The 22,951-nt window shown below is 53.1% G+C and overlaps 1 protein-coding gene across 4 annotated transcripts in view; it reads left to right on the forward strand.

The window, feature by feature from the left end:
• Positions 1 to 8,419: 8,419 nt before the first annotated feature.
• The window catches only part of LOC125168566 (cholesterol side-chain cleavage enzyme, mitochondrial), a 28,115-nt gene continuing 13,583 nt past the window's right edge, over positions 8,420 to 22,951 (forward strand). The window contains exons 1-3 of one of the 4 annotated variants that reach the window (XM_047863703.1): positions 8,420 to 8,546; positions 13,440 to 13,537; positions 13,673 to 14,224. Coding sequence is in view for 1 of the 4 variants with exons in the window: in XM_047863701.1 (XP_047719657.1) it covers positions 22,363 to 22,631 (269 nt within the window). In the remaining 3 variants the exon portion in view is untranslated. Of the gene's footprint in view, positions 8,547 to 13,439; positions 14,225 to 21,781; positions 22,632 to 22,951 lie in introns of those variants that run through there. The other 3 variants (XM_047863704.1, XM_047863702.1, XM_047863701.1) reach the window with 3 other exon arrangements.

Below are 22,951 nucleotides of genomic sequence, written 5' to 3' on the forward strand. Positions count from 1 at the left end.
TGGAAGGGGCCCCTGGAAGACCATATGGTCTGTCCCCGACAAAGCACAGCCAGGCTGGGTGCTGAGGACCAGAGAGGGTACGACTTCCACAGCAAAGCACACAACACCTGGATGGCAGCCTCCAGCCTCCTGGGCATTTTAAGTCTCGGCAGGGGCAGGGCCGGTGGTTCTTTCTGACCCCGGGGATCTCAGTACCCTCAGTGCCTCAGACCCTGCATTGCCTCCTGTCCCAGGACTTTTGTCCCTAGAAGCTGGACATCTGGGATTTGAGAGGAGGCCTCAGGGGATATAGTGAGCTCTCAGTCAGAGCAGGGATTCCTGCTGTGACCAGATTCTAGAAGACTGGGAATAGGAAACCTCACCAGTGGGAAGGGTCTTGGGCTGTTAGCGGCGACGTGGAGCTCTCCCACAATGGGCCAACTGCCCTGTGCTGGGATCTCTTCTGGGGCCCGGAACGGTTCATCACCCCACTCCCCACCCTCGGTGTCCTGGGGAAAATTGTCTCCCTTCACCTAAGGGGGAACTGAGACAGTACAGAGACATCCGACCCTTCTCGCCCCACAGCAGTCTGACCATCTTCCCGGCCCCCCAGAGCAGGCTTTCGGTACTAGGACAATCCTGGAATCCATCAGGGACACTCTGTGGAGATCTTGGGAAGTTCCTCCTTAAGTCCAGCCTCCTTTGCAAGACAACTTTCTATGTAGGGCTGCAGCCTAGGATGCATTCTCTTTTCCAGGGAGCAGAGGTTGGATGGAGCTGGGTGCATATCCAAAATGTTCTCTAAGCCGTGGGCATGTAAGGAGGGGGAGAAGGGCCGATTTTCTCCAGTGCTCAGTTGGGGAAACCGGACCCTTAGGCAGGAGGAGGGGACTGCATCGGTCCTGATTTTCAGCCCTGCAAGTTCTTCTTGCTCCTGGGAACTCAGTTCCCCCTCTGTTCGCCCCTCCCCTACACCTGCTCTGGGACCTGGGGATGGACGTTGGGGAGGTGGCTGGGCACCTGGGAGCTTTTACTCTGGGTCAGCACCACCCTCTGCTGGTCGTCCAGAAAGGCCAGAGATTTCATCAGTGCCTGCTGGGCAGCCCAGTGCGAGCTGCTGGGGCCTCAAGAGAGCCTGGATCCTCGGTTGTCCCCAAGGCCAAGCTGGGTGTGCCCTGGGACCCCGGCCTCAGCCAGGCCTCCCTCCCCACCAGCATCCCCCCAATCCTGGCCAGTTCAGGATACACCGGGTAGGGGTAGAGCCACAGCCAAGAGACAGGTCCCAGCTTGGCCTCTGGCAGGCTGAGTGACCTTATTATTCAAGTTTCTATTCCTGCCTAGACCTCAGTTTCTCGATCCGTACAATCATCAGGGTGGCTCAAGGAGGTTTCCCCCAGACCTCAGCTTGAGAGCCCTCTCTCCGCCTACCCCTCTTCTTGGTGTCTGACAGGCCTCAGCCCTGGGCAACCCCTCTGAGTCTCTGTGACCCCTCTCCCACCTGCCGGCCTCCATGCTCTCCTCCAAGCCTCGCTGGCTTCAGGAGCAACCCTCAGCCTCCCTCCTACCCCAGCACCAACTATTCGAGCGGGGCCCTTGCCGGGTGTGTAACAGCACCACTGCTCAGTATACCTGTAGTAAAATGGGATAAACACGCCCAACTCCCGGAGCTGCCATGAGAATTAAACAGGCTAACAATATGTTTACAGAAGAGTTTCGTAGGTGGCGGATATGTGTCAGAGGAGGGGCGGTGAGTAACTCTGGGAGGATACTGTCCCCAGACTCCTGCCCCTAGGGCCGTGCCGGCACAAGTGGCACTCGCTGGCTACGGGCACACCCTCCCAGGTTGGGAGTCAGGTCGGACCCCTGGTTGTCTCGTCCCGGCCCCTCGTGGTGAGAGAGGCCTGAAGCCTGGTGACAGGACAGGCCTGTGACCGGCAGAGCTCTAGAGCCGATGTGGGGGCTGCGGCCAGACCCTCCCTGGGGCAGAGCAGACTCTCAGCTCTGCGGGAGAGGAGGTAGGACGTCCCTTGGGCACCAGCTAGGATGCAACATTGGTGGAAGATTTTATCCTGAAGGCTCTCCAATCATCTCAGGAGCAAGTTCACGGGCCTTCGTCGGACACAGAAGTTCTCAGAGCCCTCGCTCCTGCCTCGTTTTATCCCCTTTGCCCCTAGCCCCTATCGGCCGCTCTGAATTCCGTGGGAACCATACCGTTCACAGGCACCCTGGGAGGCAGGTGCTAATACGACAGCAATGTAGCACAGAGATGTTCAGTAGCTCGCTCATGACCTGGAGCCTCGCTATGAGCGGAGGAGCCAAGAATGGAACCCACTGAGCCTTGCACCCGATCTCCAGGCTCTGCTGCCTCGTGGAACTCAGTGGGGAGACCAGCTAGGGGTCTTGCGGTGTTCTAGGTGACAGAGGATGGTGGCCTGAGTGGGGCAGGACCAGGGTTCTTGAAGAGGGATGGAATTGGGATATACTTGGGAGGAGGAAGTGCTGGAGTTTGAGGCTTTGAAGCCCGGAGGTCAAGGGGACAGGGCAGAGGAAGCTCATGGGGTTGGGTTGAGCATGGGGTGGGGGTGGGCCAGGGGGCTGCTCAGGATGGCTGGGTTGTGGGAGGGGGTAGGAGGCGATGGTCAGGGGCTCAGGATGGGACCCCCTCGGGAGTTGTCAGCTGTGGGACTGGCCGTGGGCACCCAGGAGCACGTGTACAAGGGAAGCTCCAGGAAGCCACAAGTCAGGGTCCTCTCAGAAAGTGGTTTGGCTGAGGAGCCAGGCAAGGTCTGGGGGCCAGACACCTGCCTGGGAGAGAACCGAGGGGCAGCAGCAGCCGTTGGGACCCAGGGACGTAGGGAAGAGTAGCTCTAGGGGGCTGAGATGGGACCCCCTGGGTAGGCTTCTCTTTCTCATAAATGGAGCCCTCACGGAGAAGACAGACTTGGGGTCCTGGGTTCCCTGTCACAGGAGGCATGTGACGCAGGCTGAGGGGGTTTTGCAGTAGGTGGTGACGGACATGAGACCAGAGAACCTGCATCTAGTCGGGTGGCCACTGCTTCCTAAACGTGAAACGGCCTCTCGCTGGCTCCGGCTCTGACTCGTTCTGCGGTCGGGTCCGTGCACCTGCCGTGTACATGGAGACCTCCTGCGTTGCCAGAGAGAGCCTCTGTCCCTTTCTGGGTCTCAAGCCCCGCGTCTTGGGGGCTGCCTCCCTTCCTCCCACGCCCTTCCCCCCACGCCCCTTCCAGGGCAGACCTCTGAGCCAGTGTTTCCTGCATGGTCGGGCATGAAGGGAGGCATGGAGGGAGGTCTGGCAGCAGCTGCCGGCCCGCCTCCCCAATTCTGGATGGCCTGGGGCTGCAGCTGACAGGCTGGCCGTGGGAAGGGGGCTCCCGAGATGCTTCCTTAGACGTGTAATTGGGATTGCATGGCTTGGTAATTAGAAGGAGCACACTCTTCTGTAAATGACTGTAATTATTGCTACTTTCTGCAGCCAAACCAGGAGTTTCGGGCATCACCTGGGGGAACCGGGGTGAAAGGCAGAGGGGAAGGGAGGGGATGGCTTGGGTGCACAGGGTCTGCTGTGGGCCAGACACCCCCCCCCCCACACACACACACACTGCCCAGGCCCCTCCACAGACCCCTGGGGGCTCCAGACAGCCAACAGGCCTGGAGGCCATCTGGTTCAAAGCCCCAGTCTGACAGAAGGGAGAAGCCTGGAGAAGGGAAGGGACTTGCCCCAAGTGACAGGGGTGCCAACAGCAGAACTGGCACAGGACCCCCCCCCCCCCCCCCGGTTTCTGGTCCATGCCAAGCACTCTCTCCTCTCCTAGTCTTTCCCTGGCACTCCCTTCAGCCTGGCACACTTCCCACCCCTCTCTGGGATCCTCTGAACTCTTCCCTCAGGTTTCTGTGTGGCACCACCTCCTCCAGGAAGGCTTCCTTGAACCTCTGGGTAGAGCCAGTGCCTCCTCAGGTTCTCCATGGCCCCACTGTGTCCCTTTGTCCCTCCCTGACAACCCCACCCTGGGTGGGCCTGCCTTCCTTACTCAGCTAGTATGATCTCGGGGTCACAGACCACACTCGATTCCTAGTGGGGGACTGGAGCTGGCTGGCAGTGGCTTTCGAGAGCTCGTTAAATTTTTAGGAATTTTGTGAACGGATTGTTAAGCTCGGCCATTGTTAATAATTACATTTTACAAACTTACAATTAAAACCAGTCTCTTCAAAAGGGAAATACATGCTAAAAACTCACCACTTCCCAATTATCTTCCTGATAAGATATCAGGAACTAAGATATCTAAACTAAGGTTATTTAGGGACGCCCGGGTGACTCGTCGGTTAAGTGTCAGACTTTGGCTCAGGTCATGATCTCACAGTTCTTGTGGGTTCGAGCCCCGTGTCAGGCTCTGTGCTGACAGTTCGGAGCCTGGGGCCTGCTTCGGATTCTGTGTCTCCCTCTCTCTCTGCCCCTTCCCCACTCACACTCTGTCTCTCGCTCTCAAAAAATAAATAAAACATTGGAAAAAAATTTTTTTTAACTAAGGTTATTTATGGCTATTGTGTCGAGTGTGGACACGCACGTTACAAAGGTGTGGACCAACTTGGCGTTCAGCGACATCACATTGGTGCCTTGATACCTGCCATGCTAGGAACGAGCAAATGCCACGTATCGGGGCCCTTCACCCCATCCCAGAGAGCTGGCTGTCAGACATTTCTCAGTGCACTGCTGAATTCACCTCTGACCTCCTGGCCCTTCCCGCAGTGCCGAGTGAGACGAGACAAGACGAGACAAAGAACGTACCCTTCGCCTTGGGAAGCAGGATTATAGGCTTCCAACATCTGCCGCCAAGTGCTGGCTCTAGCCCTTGCCCTGTTTTCTTCCTGGGGCTTTCACGGGGACACAGGTCAGGCTTATGGCTGGGGCCTGTATCTGCGGGTACTGGGGTGCAGGGGAGTCAGCTTTCCCAGGCCAGGACCGAGGGGCCCCAGAGAGGCGGTAGGTGTGGGCGGCCTTGGCAGGGTGCACAGAGAGCAGAGCCCAGAGGAGGTCCCGCTGCTTCCCCTCCCAAACGGTCCATGGCAGTGTGCCACCTTCTTGCACCCCTCCCAGCCTGGCCACAGCAGAAGGGGAGGGCAGAAAGGCCATGTGGCTGGGTGGCTTCGGAGAGGGTGCCTGAAATGCTGCCCTCCCTTAGGACTGTGGGTAAGAACTGGCCTTTTCGGGTTCTTTCTCTTTTCTTTTCTTTTTTTTTTTTCTTTTCTTTTTTTTAGAGACAACGTGCATGTGCAAGGGGAGGGGAGGGGCAGAGAGAGAAGGGGAGAGAGAATCCCAAGCAGGCTGGGCTTTGTAGTGTCAGCACAGAGCCCCACACAGGGTTCAGTCCCATGACCCTGGGATCATGACCTGAGCTGAAATCGAGTCAGCTGCTCAACTGACTGAGCCACCCAGGTGATCCTGAGGGGGTGCCACTGTTAAGAAAGAACATGGGGGAGAAAAAAAAAAAAAGAACACGAGGGACGCCTGGGTGGCTCAGTGGGTGGAGTGGCTGACTCTTGGTTTTGCCTCAGGTCGTGATCCCAGGGTCGTGGGATCGAGCCCTGTGTGGGGCTCTGCCCTGGCAGCGTGGACTCTCTCCTTCTTTCTCCACCTCTCTCCCACTTGCACGTGTGCGCTCTTTCTCTCTCTCTCAAAATAAATAAACATTAAAAAAAAAAAGCCCACCCTTTGGGCAGCAGACCCTTTAACATCCCAGAAAGTCAGGGATGAGGAAGAAGACAGGTGGAGCACTTTCTACCCATTGCCTCATCTAACAGTCCTGCTCTCCCCTCATCATACAGAAGGGGACACCCATGAACTTGCAGCTCACCTAGCCCAGGGGTTTCCTGCAGCTCTTCTACAATGTTTCCGAACCAGGGGCAATGTTACCCCCCAGGGCACATTTGGCAACAGCTGGAGACATTATTTTATTGTCACAACTGGGAGGGGGACGCTACTGGCATCTAGCGTGTAAAGGCCATGGATGTTGTTATTAAACATCCTACAATGCCCAGCCGCCCACCCCCCACCCAAGAAAGGATGGTTCAGGCCAAAACATCAACAGTGTTGAGGCTGAGAAGCCCGGATCTGGAAAGATGTACTCAGACACACCCGTACAATGTCAGTCCCCAGTAAAGAACCCTGGTCTCCAACCTCTTAATTTGTAGAAGAGGAATGCACAGAGGGCAGAGTGGATACATGGCTGGTTCAAGGTCACCCAGCAAGAACCCCTTGCAGCCTGTGCAGTGAGCACAGCACCTGCACACAGCAGCAGCTCAGTAGGGAAGAAGGCCAGGAAAGGACTGGGTTCTGGCCTAAAACTCCTCAAGGTCTTCCTGGGCGGGACCCTCATCATGTCTTCTTCATCCTTGTTGGACCCCAACCTTCCCACAGCCGGCACAGCCCCTGAGCAGCCCCTTCTTGACTGCAGTGAGGAGGCCTGAGCCAGGCTGGGGGTGGGCGGGGCTGCCAAAGGGACAAGGGAGGGGGTGGCTTGAAGCCAACTTCACACATCTAAGCCAGAGAGGCCACAGCGGTTGACAGGGTATGCCATGGCAGTGGGCACTGGAGGGCTGGGTCCAGTTTCAGGTGGTGATGGGGCGGATATAGCCACCTCCCCACGGCTATGTCCCCAGCAAGTCACGTGGGGTATCTGTGTCGGGAAGGTCAGATTTTCCGACCTTACTTGACAGATGACTCGAGGTCCTCGATTAGCTAAAAGCCCTTGTCTGGTGCCTGCTTCTGGAACTGGACTTGGGGAGCCCACTGGAGTTATGTCTGCGGGGACCCCAGCTGCCTCCTCCATTCTCCATCCTGCCCACCATCTTCACAGGAAGCAGAATTGCATAGTGTGGGCGCACAGGCTCTATAGCTCCACTTCAGGGTTCATATCTGGCATTTATTTACTGGCTGTGTGTCCTTAGGCAAGTTATTCAGCCTCTCTGTTTCCTCATCTGTAGAATGGGGCTAACACCATTGCACCCCCCCTCATTCATAGGGTTGGTGGAAGGATCAAATGAGGTAATTTCTTTATAAAGCCCTTAGGATGCCTTAGAGTAATCACTCAATAAACGTGAACTATTATTGGTATTGTTTTTATTAGGCTACTCGCGTCCTCTGGAGTGGCTGTGAACTAATCTAATCCGTGGTTCTCTCTAGCATCTCCGTCTCTCTGCTGCCCTCTAGTGGACGCTGGCTGCACTGTCCTGAGGGGCGCTTGGTTGTGTCCACATAGGTAATTTCTTCCTTCAAATTTCAAAGGAAATCTGTCATTGAAGGAAACGTTATGATTGATTCTTGGATAGAGTCAAACAACTAATTACTTCCCCTTCCTCCCAAGTAGAAGTCACTTGGGGTTGGTGTTCGCATATTGGTTTGCTTGAAGCAGCACCCTGTTGTAGTGGAAAAGCTACAAGGGGGGGGGGGGGAGAGGATTTTGCTTTTTGACATTGACGTTAATTGATCATTTTTAGTTTTTGCAGGTGTGATTCCCTTTAACCCCAACACATTTCTGCAAACTTCCTCATTCGACTGTTGAAGCCAAACGTGATCACCCACACCCCCAGCGTGAGGATAACTTGTTCATTTCCTCAGATTCTGTCTCTTCCTCTTCCTCCTACAGTTGGGTGTGGAAACTGGGGAGCAGCAGAGACCATGTCTGTTTTGCTCACCGCTCTATCCCTGGTGCCCATGACAGGGTCTGGCACATGGTAGATGTTCAGTTCCTCTCTGTGAAATGGGTAAGGCACTCATGGCAACCACGTGGCCTTGTTGCTCCCTGCCCCGCTTTCCTCCTATTGAAGGGGCCACCACACAAGGGTGGGGGGATCTTCTGAGGCATTACTGGGGGAGGGGAGGCCCTGTGCTGAGCGCTGATGGAATCTGGGAAGAGACTTATTTAAAAGGAAAGATGAAAGTAAGGGGAGGGCTTGGCTGTTGGTGAGAGGGGGCGAGTGGGTTGGAGAAGGTCTGGACACCGACCTGGTTTGGCTGGTGGGAGGTTAGACCACGGGGAGGGGCAGCAAGAGTTCTGGACTCAGGCTGTCCCGTATGCCCCCCAACAGGGGGAGTCTGAGTTATGGAGCTGACAAGGCTACCCGAAGGAGCCTGGAACTTGGTCTCCCGCGGCACACCTGTGCCTGGGGACAACATGGCCAATGCTTGCTTACCCCGGATGCCGGATCAGCTCTGCAGCTCGCGTCCTGGCCTAAAAAAGGAACGCGCAACACCTGCGCCAGGTCTGTTGCCCTTCCCCACGCAGTCTTTATCCAGGTTTTTGTCTCTCAGCTCCGCCCTGGCCCCGCCCCTCACCCCCAGCCAATCGGAGAGCCCCAGCAACCCCCACGTCCAATGCGGAGCCTCTCGGCCCAAGCCCCGCCCCGCCTCCACCTGCAGCCGCGGCAGTGGACACTTTGCGATGCTGGGTCACCTGCGCTTGTTCGCGGAATCCTGGGCCTCTCCTCCGCTCTTGTGGGTGCTGGAAGGGATGGCGACCTGGGTGCCTGACGCGGAGCCAAGCGTGTACCCGGTCAGTGCCCGCTCTCGGGATCGCCCTATCTGGGGGCGGCACCTTCTTCACGTGCGCCCTCCTCCCTGTCCGCTCTGGGACTATTTAGCCTTGACTGCTGAGGCAGACTTTGTAGCCCCAATAAGTCCACCCTGAGCTGGGGCTGGCTGTCCCGTCCCCTCGCTGGCCCCGTTGTGGGGTCCAGACGTAGCCCCTTTCTCTCGGTCCTCTGCCTCCCGAGCCCATCGTCGTCTTAATCCCAGGCAGTTTGGGTGTCCCAGCCCAGCCCAAGGCCCTTGCCATGGGCTTTGGCTCCACCTAGTGGCACAAAGTGTAACTTCAGAGGCACTGACAGGCTGGGGCGAAGGTGGCGGCGGCTGGTATGCAGGGGATACCTGGACACGGCCCGGTGACAGCGGAGTGAGCCCAAAGTGGCCTTTCTCTGCCTCAGCCCATCTCCTCCCTCCGCTTCCGAGGGGAGGCCGGGGTGCTGCGGAAGGTTCTTGCCAAGCACAGATGCCCCTTCAGTCCCCTCTGCCCCCAGAAGGCTTTGATGACCTAACAAGCAAGGACTCTCAGAGGAATTGGTGCCCCTGCCCCCCACCTCTGGGCTGGCCCTGACACCTGGCTGCTGCTGCTGCTGCTGTCCCAGGGCTCCCACAATCCTAAGAGATCCTGGTTCCGTTCCCCTGAGTACTGGCACTCAAACCAGCCCTCTTTCCACTTTTCTCCCTGCCTTCATGCCGGCTTCTTCTCAGCCATTTGCTCTCTGCCCTATCTCATCACCCTCTGTCTGTGCCACTGTGTCTACATTTCCCGCCCTCCTGGTGGTGCGCTGCCCTAGTGCCATGGAGAAGCTTCTCACAGCCCTCTGGCCCCTGCGTCCACCTGCCTCTGTAGTCCCCAAATACGTTTGCCTCCAGTACCCACACCCTCAGGAGGGACGAAGTGCCTGTGCCACCCTCTGAGGCTGGCTTGTGTCAGCCTCTGTGCCCTCAGCAGCTCCAGCCGCTGGTGGCAGTAAAGAAGTCCTTTCTCACATGACAGGGCACGACGGGACATGACATTGCTTCCTGCCCTGCTCTTAACTGGTTCTGTTGTCTTCCCGATCTGGAGCTGGACCCTGCCTCCATAGTCCAGCCAAGGCGATGTTTGTCCTTAGGGTGTGTGTGTGTGTGTGTGTGTGTGTGTGTGTACGTGTGAAGGGTCATATGCTTTGGGTGGAAGTTAGGGAAGACCCGCCGGCCCAGGTTACTTCAATGTTGCCCATCAGAGGAACCCATTGTCCGAGCCTCCAAAGGGACCATTTGAATATTTGACAGGAAAAAAAAAAAAAGATTGGCTCTAAAATAAGAATACTGCAAAATCGAAATCAATAAATTCTTAATCAAATGTCCAACTGTAACATTATATCAACCTCATTAATTGTTAAATTTAGTATGCATAAAATTTTTATTACATTTGAAGGAATGTGTGGGCTGGGTTTTACGAGAATTCCCAATTGTAATTTAAATCAGTTACTCCTAGCCAAACGGTTTCAAGAGCAAAATTATAAATATCCTTTCAAAAATATTACAGCAGGTTTTTAATGTTTTAATATGTTTGCACTGATATAGGGCAAAGCTGTCAGAAACAGAAATGCCAGGGCTTGCAGAGGTCCTACAAACAGCTTTTTGTCTTAGGGTGAAGCAGGAGGCAGGCGTCAGTGAGGATGAGGGGGTGGGGGTGGTGATGGGGCACAGGAAAGTCTCAGGGGACAGGATGGGGACAGTGATGGTGACAGGGGGAGGGAGGTGTAATGTCTTCTTTTACTTCCTTTGTTTTTAAATTTTATTTTTTATGTCTTCTTCAGGAAGTGTTACTCAACCCCTTAAGTTGGGGTGCAGGGGCTCCTCTGGACTTGTGGGGTCATGGGGTCTTATAGGAGCAGGGAAGGGCCACACTGTCGCTGAGTGAAGATTAGGGTTCAGGCTTGAGCTCATCCACGGGGAGTCCATGTGCCCAGTCCTCAGCCCAAGAGGAATAAGTTCTTCTAGGAGGGTTGTGATGAGAGGCATCTGGGGCCAGCCCTCAGAGGTGCCTTTTGCAGGGACCCCCAAACTGGGAACACTCCTTTGCTAAGGGCTCTGGGCCCTTGGCTTCTGGGTCCTGTCTTCCTCCCACCCCCACCCTACTTTACTGCCATCTCAAAAGTTCTGTCAAGTCAGTCCCATATTTTCCTTCATTTCATTCTCTCTGGTTAGAAGGACTAGCCCAGGATCCACCAAAAGTCCCCCAAGTGGGATCCCCTTTCCTTCAGGGCACAAACACTCAGTCTTTATAAACCCTGGTTATGTGATGGCCAGCCTGGGTGGGGAGGACAGATGTTGTCATTTCTGCCTGGGAAGATCTCATGACCCACAAATGGCCACATGACCCCTTCCAAGGCCAAAAAAAAAAAAAAAAAAAAAAAAAGAGGGGGGTGGGGAGAAGAAAGAACAGTGAACAGCAAAAGGAATTTAGTGTTAACAATAATAAAGTTTTGAGTTGCATTTTGCTACTTAAAATTAGATAGGTCACAACCTTGTGGCCTGTCACTGGGCTGGTTTCTCTCCAAACTGTCTGGGTCCTGCCTACTCCTCACCGCAGACCCTTTGTTGGAGTGCGGGTTGTGGCATGAGAATGTAGAAGAAACTCCCTCCCTCTGAGAAGGGAGTGGGGAGGGTGCGGCTTGACCTCGGGGTGGCCTGATGCAGCCTGGAGCTGTGCATGAGTAAAGAAACAAGGAAAGAAGCAGAGTGTTCATGTATGGTGTTTATATCCTAACCGAAGCCACAAGACAGTGGGAAGGGGGTATTAAATTCAGCGACGTTAGCTTGGCTACTCCGAGAACCTACACAGTTTCTGAATGTGCTCTTCCAACATCCAGAAAGAAGCAGAAGTGAGTAGGCCATAAAAGCCCAGGAAGAGGCCCACGAGGTGGACCTGCTTCTGAATGTTTCATTATTTTGATCCTTGCAACAATCCCAAAAGCAGATATGATTCCCCATTCTAAAGATAAGAAAGTTAAGGCTCAGGTAGCTTGCTCAAGGCCGCACTTGGATTGGAACCCACATTCATCCGGCTCCAAAGCCTTTGCCCGTTTCACGACGTGCACGTGTAGTACTGGGGCGTCTGCGTGGCTCAGTTGGTTCAGCATCCGACTCTTGATTTAGCCTGTGGCCAGGATGCATGAAAGGAGAGGCGAGAGACAGGAAGAGAGTTACAGAGAGAGTGTATGAGCCCTGGAGTACTATTGGATCACCAGCTTTTTACCTTGACTTTTCAAATTTATGTCAATGAATTTTTATTTATTTATGTATTTATTTTTGTTGAAGCCCGTTTGAGCTGGATTTTTGCCACTTGCTACTGCAAGAATTCTAGCTAATACTATTCTACAATTAAATGTGGTACGAACACAGAGCTCTTCCCTGCTGGAAAGGAAAAGGTGACTGGGGTAGTCACAGTTCTTGATGGCAAGTGACAGAAAGCCAGCTGGAGTTAGACGATGCAGACTGGGGGTTTACCAGAAGGCCAGAGGAGTAGCTGGGCCTCTAGGGCCCTGGGAACAGGAGCCAAGTCCTGGCTGTGACTAGTGTTCTCTGTGGTGCTATTCTCTGAGTTGCTGTGGCTCTGGCTTCGTCCTGCCTGTTGGCTTTTCCCCCTCTGGGCGGACAGAACATGGCCTTCTATCTCAGCATTTGGCCACTATCGAAAGACCGATGCTGTTTCCTCACTTGAACTTCAGAATGTTCATGAATGGCTCGGTCTGGGTCAACTGATACTCAAGGAGAACTGTCATTTGTGACCAGAGGGGAGGGTTACTTGGGACTCACCTCTGTTTTGAGGGTCTTTTCCAGAGGAGAGAGGCTTCTCATGAGACGGGGAGCCCCCTTACAAAGTGTCTTCCACAGGAGTGCAAGTACTGGTCAGCTAGTCTGTCTCAGACACCGTGCTGGGGGCCATCTGGGGTTCCAGGAGCATTCTTGCTCCCTGCAGATTTTGCAGAGATTGAACGATAGACCCAGATGTCAGACAGGGTCAGGTTCTTGGCTTCACTCTTGGAGAAAGTGGATAGAAGGACCAGGCTCCCTTCCCGTTCTTTCCTGACTTGGCCTAACTTACTGTCACCAAGACTGCTAGCTGGCCATGTTATCACCAAAGGGAAAACTGCATTTCCCAGCCTCCCCGTAGCTAGGTGCACTCGTGCGGTCAGGTGCAGCCAATGAGACGTACTTGGACCTGTGTGGTACCTCGAGGCTCCCTTTCTGTGGGAGAGAATAAGCTCCTATCTTGGGTAAGCCTGTACTTTGGATTTGCTGCTTATCCATCTGAATCTGATCCCAGTCAATATAATCGCCATCTTGGTCACAGACAACATTCTAGATGGATCTAAACGTGTACTAGCTCCACTCTGAGGACTGCAGGGAGGCTACGGAATGCGGGAAGCAGGAGGGGGAGGAGGGGATGTGGGCTTTGTAAGCCCCGGCCAGCCCTCCCGAGAGAGCCAGGAAGGATTCCGGCTCCCGCTCACTGGTCCAACCTCACCCATCAGAGAAGTCGGGGGTGAGGTGGGTGCTGATTTTTCCATGAGCAGATGAGGGGCCTGAGCATTTGCCAAGGGCCCCAGAGCTGGTAGGGGGTAGATATGAAATTGACCACATATTTGGCAGACTCTTAAAATTGTTGACGCTTTTCCTGCTACTTGTGGGTGTTTGTCTGAGACGGAGGTCGAAGGCGTAGGGAGGCGTGTCCAGAGCGACCTGGTGTAGTGCGGAGGGTGTGAGGCCCATGCAAACCTGAATGCACGAACCTGTCTCATTTCTGGGGCCCGATTAGTGTGTCTTCCGGGCTTTGGTTTGAGCTCAAAAATCTGACATTTAAGTGTTCTCATAGGGAAGCAAAATGAGAAAATGCCGTCTGTGTGACTGTCCCAGAGTTCCTCCTGAACCGAGTCTCCTCATCAGCCTCCTCCTGGGCTAGTTGTCACTTAGGTAAGAGCCCGCCGGCCCCTCTGCTCAGGGCAGCCTCGTGAGTGGGTGGGCAATATCCTGGGTCCCTTCTAGGCCATGGACGTGCTTGCCCTTGTGGACCCTATGACTCTGTACTGTCTTCTCCGTTTCTACAAGGCCATCAGGAGCTATTCAATTCCAAACAGCAGAAACCCCAACTCAAACCGGCTGGAAGTATAAGAGGACTCATCAGCTTATGTCCTGGAAAGGCTCAAAGTAGGCCTGGCTTCTCGACACCTTTCTATGAAACCCCCTGTTGTAATTCCAGGATGGTTGCCAAACATCTCCGGGGCTGCAGGCTTCCTCCGCGCAGATTAAAATATGCCCACGAGTGCCCTGACACTTCCTTTAAAAGGTGGAGCCAAGTTCCCTTCTCCTTGAGTGCTCTTCCAACACCTAGAAAAAAGCAGACGTGAGTAGGCCCTAAAAGCCCAAGAAGAGGCCCACGAGGTGGACAACGGAGGCCTCTGACCAACAGCCAGGGAGAACCGTGCCCCTGGCCAGTGGCCACTGAAAGGTCTTGAAGCAGGGCCACTTTAATCCAATGAGCTTGGCAGTTGGTCCTCAGCCCCGGCCGGACCTCAGGTGACAGCAGCCCCTCGTGAGAGACCCTGAGCTGCAGCCACCCAGCAGAAGCTACTCCTGGATCCCCGGCCCATGGAAACTGAGGTAACAAACATTTGTTGTTTTAAGCCACAGTTTTGGAACAATTGGTTAAGCAGCAATAGACAACATATTCAGCTTGTCCAGGGAAGACGATGTGCTTCTAGAAGTTTGTTCAGGAAAGAGAAGAAGCTTCTGTCTCAGAAGCCTCCAGCAAAACCTTCCTCCTAGAAGAATGTGGGGGCCACTCAAAGTACTTGGCTCTAAGTCAGGAATTCGTGAATTTTACCTTGGTTCTGCAATTCTGTGAAGGAAAACAAGTTGATTGCTTTTCTTTTCTGTTCTTTTTTTTTTTTGTGGAAGCTCATTGCCCCAGTGCTGCCTGTGAGACATGACCTTCCCCGACTGATGTCATTCCAGGCTCAAGGTCATTAGTGAGGCAAAACAGCTCCCTCTAAACTCTCTTTATCAGAAAGTTTATGCCTGGATGGGGCAGTGGTCCCTCCTCCTGGGAGAGCAGTAACCACTCTTGATAAGTGCAAATATATATGTATATACACACGTGTGTGTGTGTGCGTGTAGATATATGTATTTTATTTATTTATTTATTTATTTATTTAGCTAAAAAACTGCTCTAAGTTGTTTTTTTTTTTTTTAATGTTTTTATTTATTTTTGAGACAGAGACAGAGCATGAGCAGGGGAGGGGCAGAGAGAGAGGGAGACACAGAATCTGAAACAGGCTCCAGGCTCTGAGCTGTCAGCACAGAGCCCAACACGGGGCTCGAACTCACAAACCAAACCGTGAGGTCATGACCTGAGTGGAAGTTGGACGCCCAGTCGACTGAGCCACCCAGGCGCCCCTACTGCTCTAAGTTTGTTGAAAATGGTCCAACACTATGTGAATCCTGGGTCAAGTGACTGTATAGGGACAACATTCACTGTCATGGGTGATCTATGGGCTGCCAAACGTAACAGAAGGGGTCAGGAGGACAACAGTTTGCGTGTGTGTGGTAACAGCTTTATTGAGATATAATTCACATACCACACAATTTATCCACTTAAAAGGCACAACCCAGCATTTTTTAGTATATTTGCAGAGTTATACAACAACCACCATAATCAATTCTAGAACATTTTCATGTTCATCACCCCATAAAGAAACTTCATACCTTGTAGATATCATCCCCTCTACTTTCTGTCTCTTGTTGGTGTGTTTTAAATATATCTTTTGTTTGACAGCAGATAAGACTCTGAAAAAAATGGAGAGAAGTTATATTGTCCAATGTAAAATATAAGATATAGTGTAGATTGTTGTCAGGAAATGTTCTCCATGGCATGTGTGTGCTTTCTGACATATACATTTTTATCCAATGGGCTGTAGTTTTGTTGAAAGTCTATTATGATTGATCTTTGTCATCTGGGAAGGTGCAGGGAGGGGATATGTGGGGGGGGGGGTGCTGGCCTTGGCTGGGATGGACCTTGTGGTGTGGTATAGTGGTAGGGGTTGTCAGGGCAGTCCAGAGAGCTTGTGTGGGGACAGGGAGAAGTTGACATTCCGGGTTGGGTGGTGACCTGATTTGCCAAGATCTTGGAGTGAGTCCAGAGTGGCCTGACCACAGACCTCACTCAAGAGACCCAGGGCTCCTTCTGAGTCAGCCATGTTGAATCTTGGCTCCAGATCAGGGCCAGCTGAGGAGGAATGATGAGGATTGGGGTTCAAGGTGAAATTCTTTTGTTTTGAGTTTCTTCAAGGCCTAGTGCATGAAGGCCTTTTCAAACCTCCTCTTCCTCTCCGGACTTCCCATCTGTCATCAGCCAGGTGCCTACTCTGTGAAAGTCTGTAGTGATCGCTGAGTTAGCCTCACACAGGCTGGGGGTAGGAACCAGCCATGCCTCTCCAAATGGCCACTCTTGATTTGGGTCCCTGTAGCTCTTTGCGGTTGGGTGGGTGGGCTCAAGGCCTGGCTTCAGGCCTGCCTCTGTTTCTGCTTTGTTCTAGTGACTCAGGGCAGGTCTCTGCCCCTCTCTGGATCTCAGTATTCTTCTCTCTATAAGGGGAGACCAAAGAAATGATACCTAAGGGCCTTTCTCACAGGTCTCAGCCTGTGAGACCTAGTTCAGTTTAGGGGCACTGGTCACTGGTCTACAGTCACAGAGTGACACAGAGTCACAGAGTGCTTATCATTTGCCTTCATTTGGTTCCCTTAGGCCTTCTCAGCAGCATGGCAAGGGGACTGAGAGTCCAGGTCTGGGAGAAGGACCCCGTGGGATTTTTTTAAAGTAGGCTCCACACCCAATGTGGGGCTTGAACTCACAACCTTGAGGTCACGGAGCCAAGGGACCAGTCTCCCTAAGGGAGTCCCTCCCCAAGGACTGAGCTCCCCAAGGGACCACCTGGGTTTTGATCTCAGCTGTGCCTCTGGTTAGTGTTGTAACTTCAGGCAGATACCCATCCTGTCTATGCCTTGGTTTCCTCATCTCTAACACAGGGAAACTATTAGGACCTACCTCGTGGTGAGATAACGAATAAGCGGAATAATGCACGTAGGTACTCTGCACACAGGAAATGTCCAGTATGTTCTAGGACACGCACGTGGAAAGTTATGGGGCTTGCCCAGGGGTAGAAATGGAAAACCAGGATCTTCTCAATGTTCCCAAATCCAGATGCTTGTGAGGTAGGGGGCCTGGGAGCACACCTCTCTACCTCTGTTGGGCACTGGTCTCGTTTATTTCCCCTTGGCAGTGTGTTGACAGGGGCCGTGGGGGATTCTGGAGCTGTGGGCCAGGGTACTGGGATGCGAGGGATGTGGGTAGCCTGGGGAGTGAGCTGTAGGTAGTTGGACAAGGCCATGTCCTGCTCACGGGGGGCCAAGTTCTTCACTCTTATAGGGGTGCAGTGTGGCGAGACACGGTGCCTAGGGCGTCACTTTCCTTCTCGCAACTGTCTCTCCCCACCGTCGTCCCGAGCCCTGCTCATCATTGCCAGGCATAGTGTGACCCAGAAAGAACTTTCTGTGGAGCTCATTTCCCTCCTGTCCCCAATGGCCTTGCCCCACTCCCTCAGTCCCCTCCACCCAGGCTCTGGGCCTGCTCCCCGCTCTCCTACCTGGGCTCTCTTCCCTCTGCTGCTCGCCACCTGAGCAGGTTCCCCTTATTTGGCCCAGGCACCCTGAGGTCAGCTGAGGAGGGTGCTGCCCCATCCAGGCCCTGTCCAGGTGCTCTTCCCCCATGGACGCACTCCTCCAGGGGGAGGTCCACGCCCAGGAGTCATGGAGCGCAAGGCCTGTGGGCAGGGTTCCGAAGACAGTGTCCCCCGACTTCCAGTTGGACCCTATCGGGGGTCCAACTCATTGGACAGAGGTGGACCCTCAGAGATGCATCCATGTCTCAGGGTAGCCAGTCGGTAAGAGGTGGCGCCCTAGTCCGGGCCGGTTTCATTCCGAGCTGCGATCTACCTCCCTCTGTTCCATGCGTCATTTGTTCTCTAGAATGATCCTTCGACGGCTGCCTTGGAGAGTGCACGACGGACAAGAGCCCAGCAGGCTGTGGATGGTGCCCTCAGCTGGCCTCAGTAAGGCAGTTCGGGGTACAGGACACAGACGGCACAAAAACTGACAGGAATGAGAAGTGCCAGCTCTGGCTGAGCCTATCCGCTCTCCCCTGGAGATGTGGCCCTCTCCTGCCTCTTGCCAGCCTTCTGTACATGCTCCTTCTTTGTCCTCTTCCTGGGGTTCTCATCTTCTCCCACTCCCACCCTTGGGGGCCCCTGAACTTCATCCTTCTCCTCGGAGGCTGGAAGCCTCCCTGCGGCCTCGATTTCATGCTGCTCCCTTGGACTGTACCCTCCATGAGGACAGCGCCCGTGTGTCCCTCCCCTCTGTGTCATCACCTAGCCCAGTGCCTGGAATAGAGGAGTGGAGCGCTACAGGTGTGGGAACAAATCAATACACCTGTCCCCACTACGGTCTGGTCCCACCCGACCACCCAAGTTGACCTCGAACCTTAGAGTTTTGAACTTAAAAGAGTAAAGCACAGATAAGCCCAATCACAGCGTGTGATGTGGCTTTTCTAAGAGATAGTTCAGGAGCATTGAATAATACATGGAAAGTACGAATGCCAGTTTTGGTGCAAATGCAGTAGGACATGAAACTGTGCAAACCCGATGACCCCAGCTATGTGCACAGACCCCCCTGAAGGGCTTCTGGGTCAATGTGGTGAGGTTTGCTCTCTGGAGACATCAGCCATGGCGAGGCACGTGAGACGTTCCATACCGAAAACATGGAAGATTGTTCCTCAGGGCAAATGACCAGCCTAAGTGAAGAGTCATGTAGCCGCTGACTTTGGAGATCTGTCAGAGTCCTCCCTAATGAGCCTGCCACAGCGGGACGAGTGCCACTGACGTGCTCCAAACTCACCAGCCTTCTGGGTTCTGCAGGACTTCTAGCAGACTGCCCCAAATTGGTAGGCATTTCAGGAAACTTCTAACGTGAAAGACAGGGTCCAAAACAAACAGAAAAAGGAACCCAGAGGAAACAGGGACAATACAGAGAGCAAAAGAAAACAAAAACACCCAAACAAACAAAAACCCCAAACAACTAAACAACAACTGTATGATTAATATCTTTAGAGAGTTTTGAGGAGCCGTTATGTCCGTATCGTGTCCATAATCCAGTGGAGGGGTTGGAAGCGAGAGCAGGGAATCTCTCATTAGGTGGGATGAGAAGACATGGAAGAGAAAAGAAAGAATCAGCAGCAGGTAAATCCAGGAAGTTCGTATATGATGAACGAGAGTTCCAGAAATAGAGAAGAGAGGAAATGGAGGGGGAAATTCTGAAATAAACCGTACAAGAACGTGTCCAGAAATTTGAGGACGTGAGTCTCCAGATTAGGACCCGATGAGTTTGTGTTGAGAAGAGAGTTCCATTCCCCTCTGGGACATGGCATCAAGAGTTGCGAGGGCCGGAGCAGAGGACTGCTATTTTCCCCTATAAGCTTTGTAGTAACATGATGGTCGGCTGCAGATGTTAGCCTAGTGAGGCTGCCATCCTCGGTTATTCAAGCACGAATGTAGGCGCTGCTGTGAAGGCAGTTTGTAGATGTGATTCAAATCCACAATCGGTTGACTTTAAGTAAAGAAGATCACCCTAGACAATCTGGGTGGGCCTGGTTCAACCAGTTGAAGGGCCTTAAGAGCAGAGCTGAGATGCCCCTGAAGGGGAAGAAATTCCACCCGTGGGCTGCAGCTTCCGCTGGTGCAGAGTCCCGCCTGCGCTTCTAGCGGTGCCACCTGTGGATTTCAGACTTGCCCAGCCAGCCCCACATTGCATAAGCCAATCCCTTACGCGCCTTCTGCTAGTTCTGATTCTCTGGTTGAACGTGTGACAGACTTTTAGCGGTATCATTGTATATTATTGTGTCATTCAGAGTTGCTAGTTATCAAGAACAGAATTCACTCCGGCTAATATTTCCTAGGGGAGAGTTTATCAAGAGATACTACGTAGTTCACAGACTCTCGGGGAGGGTGGAGAATCGGGTGTCAGGAACGTCACCCGAATCCCATCCCAGAGCTGCCTCGGTGGCCACCCCCTGACCTGCACGGGTCTCCCGTGTTGCAGCTGGCCCTGGCTGAGGGTCTCTGCCATCACATGTGCCATAGCGGGTTTCACGTGGTGCTCCCCTGTTCGTGTCACTACCTGCTCAACCAAAATTTCATGAGAGGACGCCTGACTGGGGAGCCCCAGCTATCTGCCTGCATCCCAGGCAGGGTTCCCTGCATTCCAGGGACACTGGAAAAGTGAGTTTCCGGTTTCTGCCTTGCGTGTGGAGTCCTTAGTTGGAGAATCTCCAAAAAAAACCCAATCTGTGAGCATTTGTGCCTGGCAGCCCCACCCTGGATACCCAGCAGGTTTTGATAAAAGCCAGGACCACATTCAGCAGCCCCGACTACAGTGAGAGTCTGCCGGCTGCCACCAGAGCCAGCCGGACAGATGTTCGGGTGTGGCGATGCTGTCACCACTGCTGGGACCCGCTGAGGGAACTGCGGCCTCTTCCCTGCCAGGTGGCAGTGCCCCGCACAGTTTCTGGGGGCCCAGGCTTCCAGTACTCCTCCCCATTCTCGGTGTGGGGTCAGGGTGGCCCATGCTGTGCCCCAGTGACTATGTGCTGTCCCTTGACCCAGGGACTTCCTTCTCCCTCCACCTTAGGAGCAGGGAGCAGCACCTAGCTTGAGTCAGGTTTAACTCCTACTTAGTGAGGCTGTGTCCTCTTTGTAAAGGCCCGTTGTTTTTTATAGGAAAAAGAATCTGTTAGAAAAAGACGACTTTTTTTTTCCTTTACATTTTTATCACGGTAACTTATATTCCCTAAAACGCAAATATCACAAATTCATGGCTCAGGTGAATTTTCACACATGTGAACACACAGATCAGGACAGAGAACATTTCTAGCACCCCAGAAAGTTCTCTCATGCCTTCTCCCAGTCGTTATTCCACAAGAGAACCACTTCTTTTTTTTTTTTTTTTCAACGTTTATTTATTTTTGGGACAGAGAGAGACAGAGCATGAACGGGGGAGGGGCAGAGAGAGGGAGACACAGAATCGGAAACAGGCTCCAGGCTCTGAGCCATCAGCCCAGAGCCTGACGCGGGGCTCGAACTCACGGACCGCGAGATCGTGACCTGGCTGAAGTCGGACGCTTAACCGGCTGTGCCACCCAGGTGCCCCGAGAACCACTTCTAACACCACACGTTCATTTAGCCGATTCTTGCACTTGACTCGAGTGGAGTCCAACAGCATGGACTCTTCTGGGTCCAGCTTTTTTCACTCAACATTAAAGACTCAGGAGATTTTAATTTTTCTTGTTTGTCCTTTTCCTCAGTGTTCTACAAGGAACAAACACAACTGTAATTTAGTTTATTTTTTTATTTTAGAAAAAATTTTAAATGTTTTTATTTATTTTTGAGAGAGAGAGCGTGAGAGACAGACAGAGCACAAGTGGGGGAGGGGCAGAGACAGGGAGACAGAATCAGAAGCAGGCTCCAGGCCCTGAGCTGTCAGCACAGAGCCTGACTCAGGCCTTGAACTCGTGAATTGTGAGATCATGACCTGTACCGAAGTTGGATGCTTAACTGACTGAGCCACCCAGGCGCCCCTAGTTTATTTATTAAAAAAATTTTTTTTTATATATATGTATTTTTGAGAGAGAGACAGAGTGTGAGCAGGGGAGGAGCAGAGAGAGAGGGAGACACAGAATCCGAAGCAGGCTCCAGGCTCTGAACTGTCAGCACAGAGCCTGACGCTGGGCTTGAACTCACGATCTGTGAGATCGTGACCTGAGCCGAAGTCGGATGCTCAAACAACTGAGTCCCGGGAGCCCCGCTCCTAGTTTGTTTTTTATAGATAGTATCTTTAAAAATAAATGATAAGTCCTGGGGCCCCTGGGTGGCTCAGTTGGTTGAGCGACCCACTCTTGATTTCAGCTCAGGTCATGATCTCACGGTTCGTGGGTTCAAGGCCCGCTCTGTGCTGACAACGCAGAGCCTGCTTGGGTTCTCTCTCCCTCTCTCTCTCTGCCCCTCCCCTGCTTATGCTCTCTCTCTCTCCCAAATAAATAAACATTAAAAAAATAACGATAACAACACCTGCCATTTTCAGAAAATATAGATTTTTTTTTTCCAAGCAGAAAAAGTAGAATTTTAAAAATCAGGGAACTATACAAAAAACAGTTTATAATTACCTCTCTCTCTCTCTCTCTCTCTCTCTCTCTCTCTCAATCAGCAATGGGGCCGCAACTAAGATGCAGGCTGGCCCAAAGCTGCAGGGTGGCTCTGACCTCCTCCTCCTGGGTCCCAGGTTGTCCGTGTATGCTGAGGGATGTCTGCCAGCGGCTGGGTCCCTACAGCAGGGCTCAGCCGGAGGCCCCAACACCCCAGCAGAGGAAAGGCACAAACCTGTACCATTTCAGGGATCTGCTGGAGCTGTAGTGAGGACAGAGGCAGACGGGTCTTCCTGTGCTTCGGGAAGCCTTTCTGGCTGCAGAAATCCCAGACTGAGTCTCGGCACCCCAAGTCTGGGAGGGGCTGTGTGTGGGCTGGAGCCAACAGGCCAAGGAGGGAGGCTGACCGCTTTGTCAGCTCGTTTAGCCTTGACTTGCTGCTTATAAGCTGGGCCTCAGGGGCCCAGGGCCAGAGTCACCCTGGGACAGCATGCTGGCCAAGGGGTTCCCTCTTCGCTCAGTCCTGGTCAAAGGCTGCCAGCCCCTCCTGAACACCGCACGGGAGCGTCCAGGGCATCCCAGGGCGCCCACTGGGGACGGGGCTGGGATCTCCACTCAGATTCCCCGCCCCTTCAGCGAGATCCCCTCCCCGGGAAACAACGGCTGGCTAAACTTGTACAATTTCTGGAGGGAGATGGGCTCACAGAAAATCCACTATCACCAGCTCCAGAACTTCCAGAAGTATGGCCCCATTTACAGGTAAGCCTGGCAGATTGTGGGGCTCATGGGTTAGGGTAGAGGGCTGCCCATCCTAGACATAACAGGGCTCCATTAGGAAAAACTGTTCAAGAGAGAGGTCTCAAACATAAAGCCATTAACATGAACTTAAAGTCAAGAAATTTAGGATGATAAATCTGCTTATAGGCTCAAAAAAACAGCCAGCAACTCAAGGTTATGTGAAACAGGAAATACCAGACATCGCACTGCTGGTTTAGGCCGGGGGTCCCCTTCCCCAAAAGTCCTGCCCTCCATTCCAGGCTCTGGTCTACTTCTGACTTGTTTGTTCCTTGCCTGGGGCT

Source organism: Prionailurus viverrinus, chromosome B3 (genome assembly GCF_022837055.1).
Source record: "Prionailurus viverrinus isolate Anna chromosome B3, UM_Priviv_1.0, whole genome shotgun sequence".
Lineage (NCBI taxonomy): Eukaryota > Metazoa > Chordata > Mammalia > Carnivora > Felidae > Prionailurus > Prionailurus viverrinus.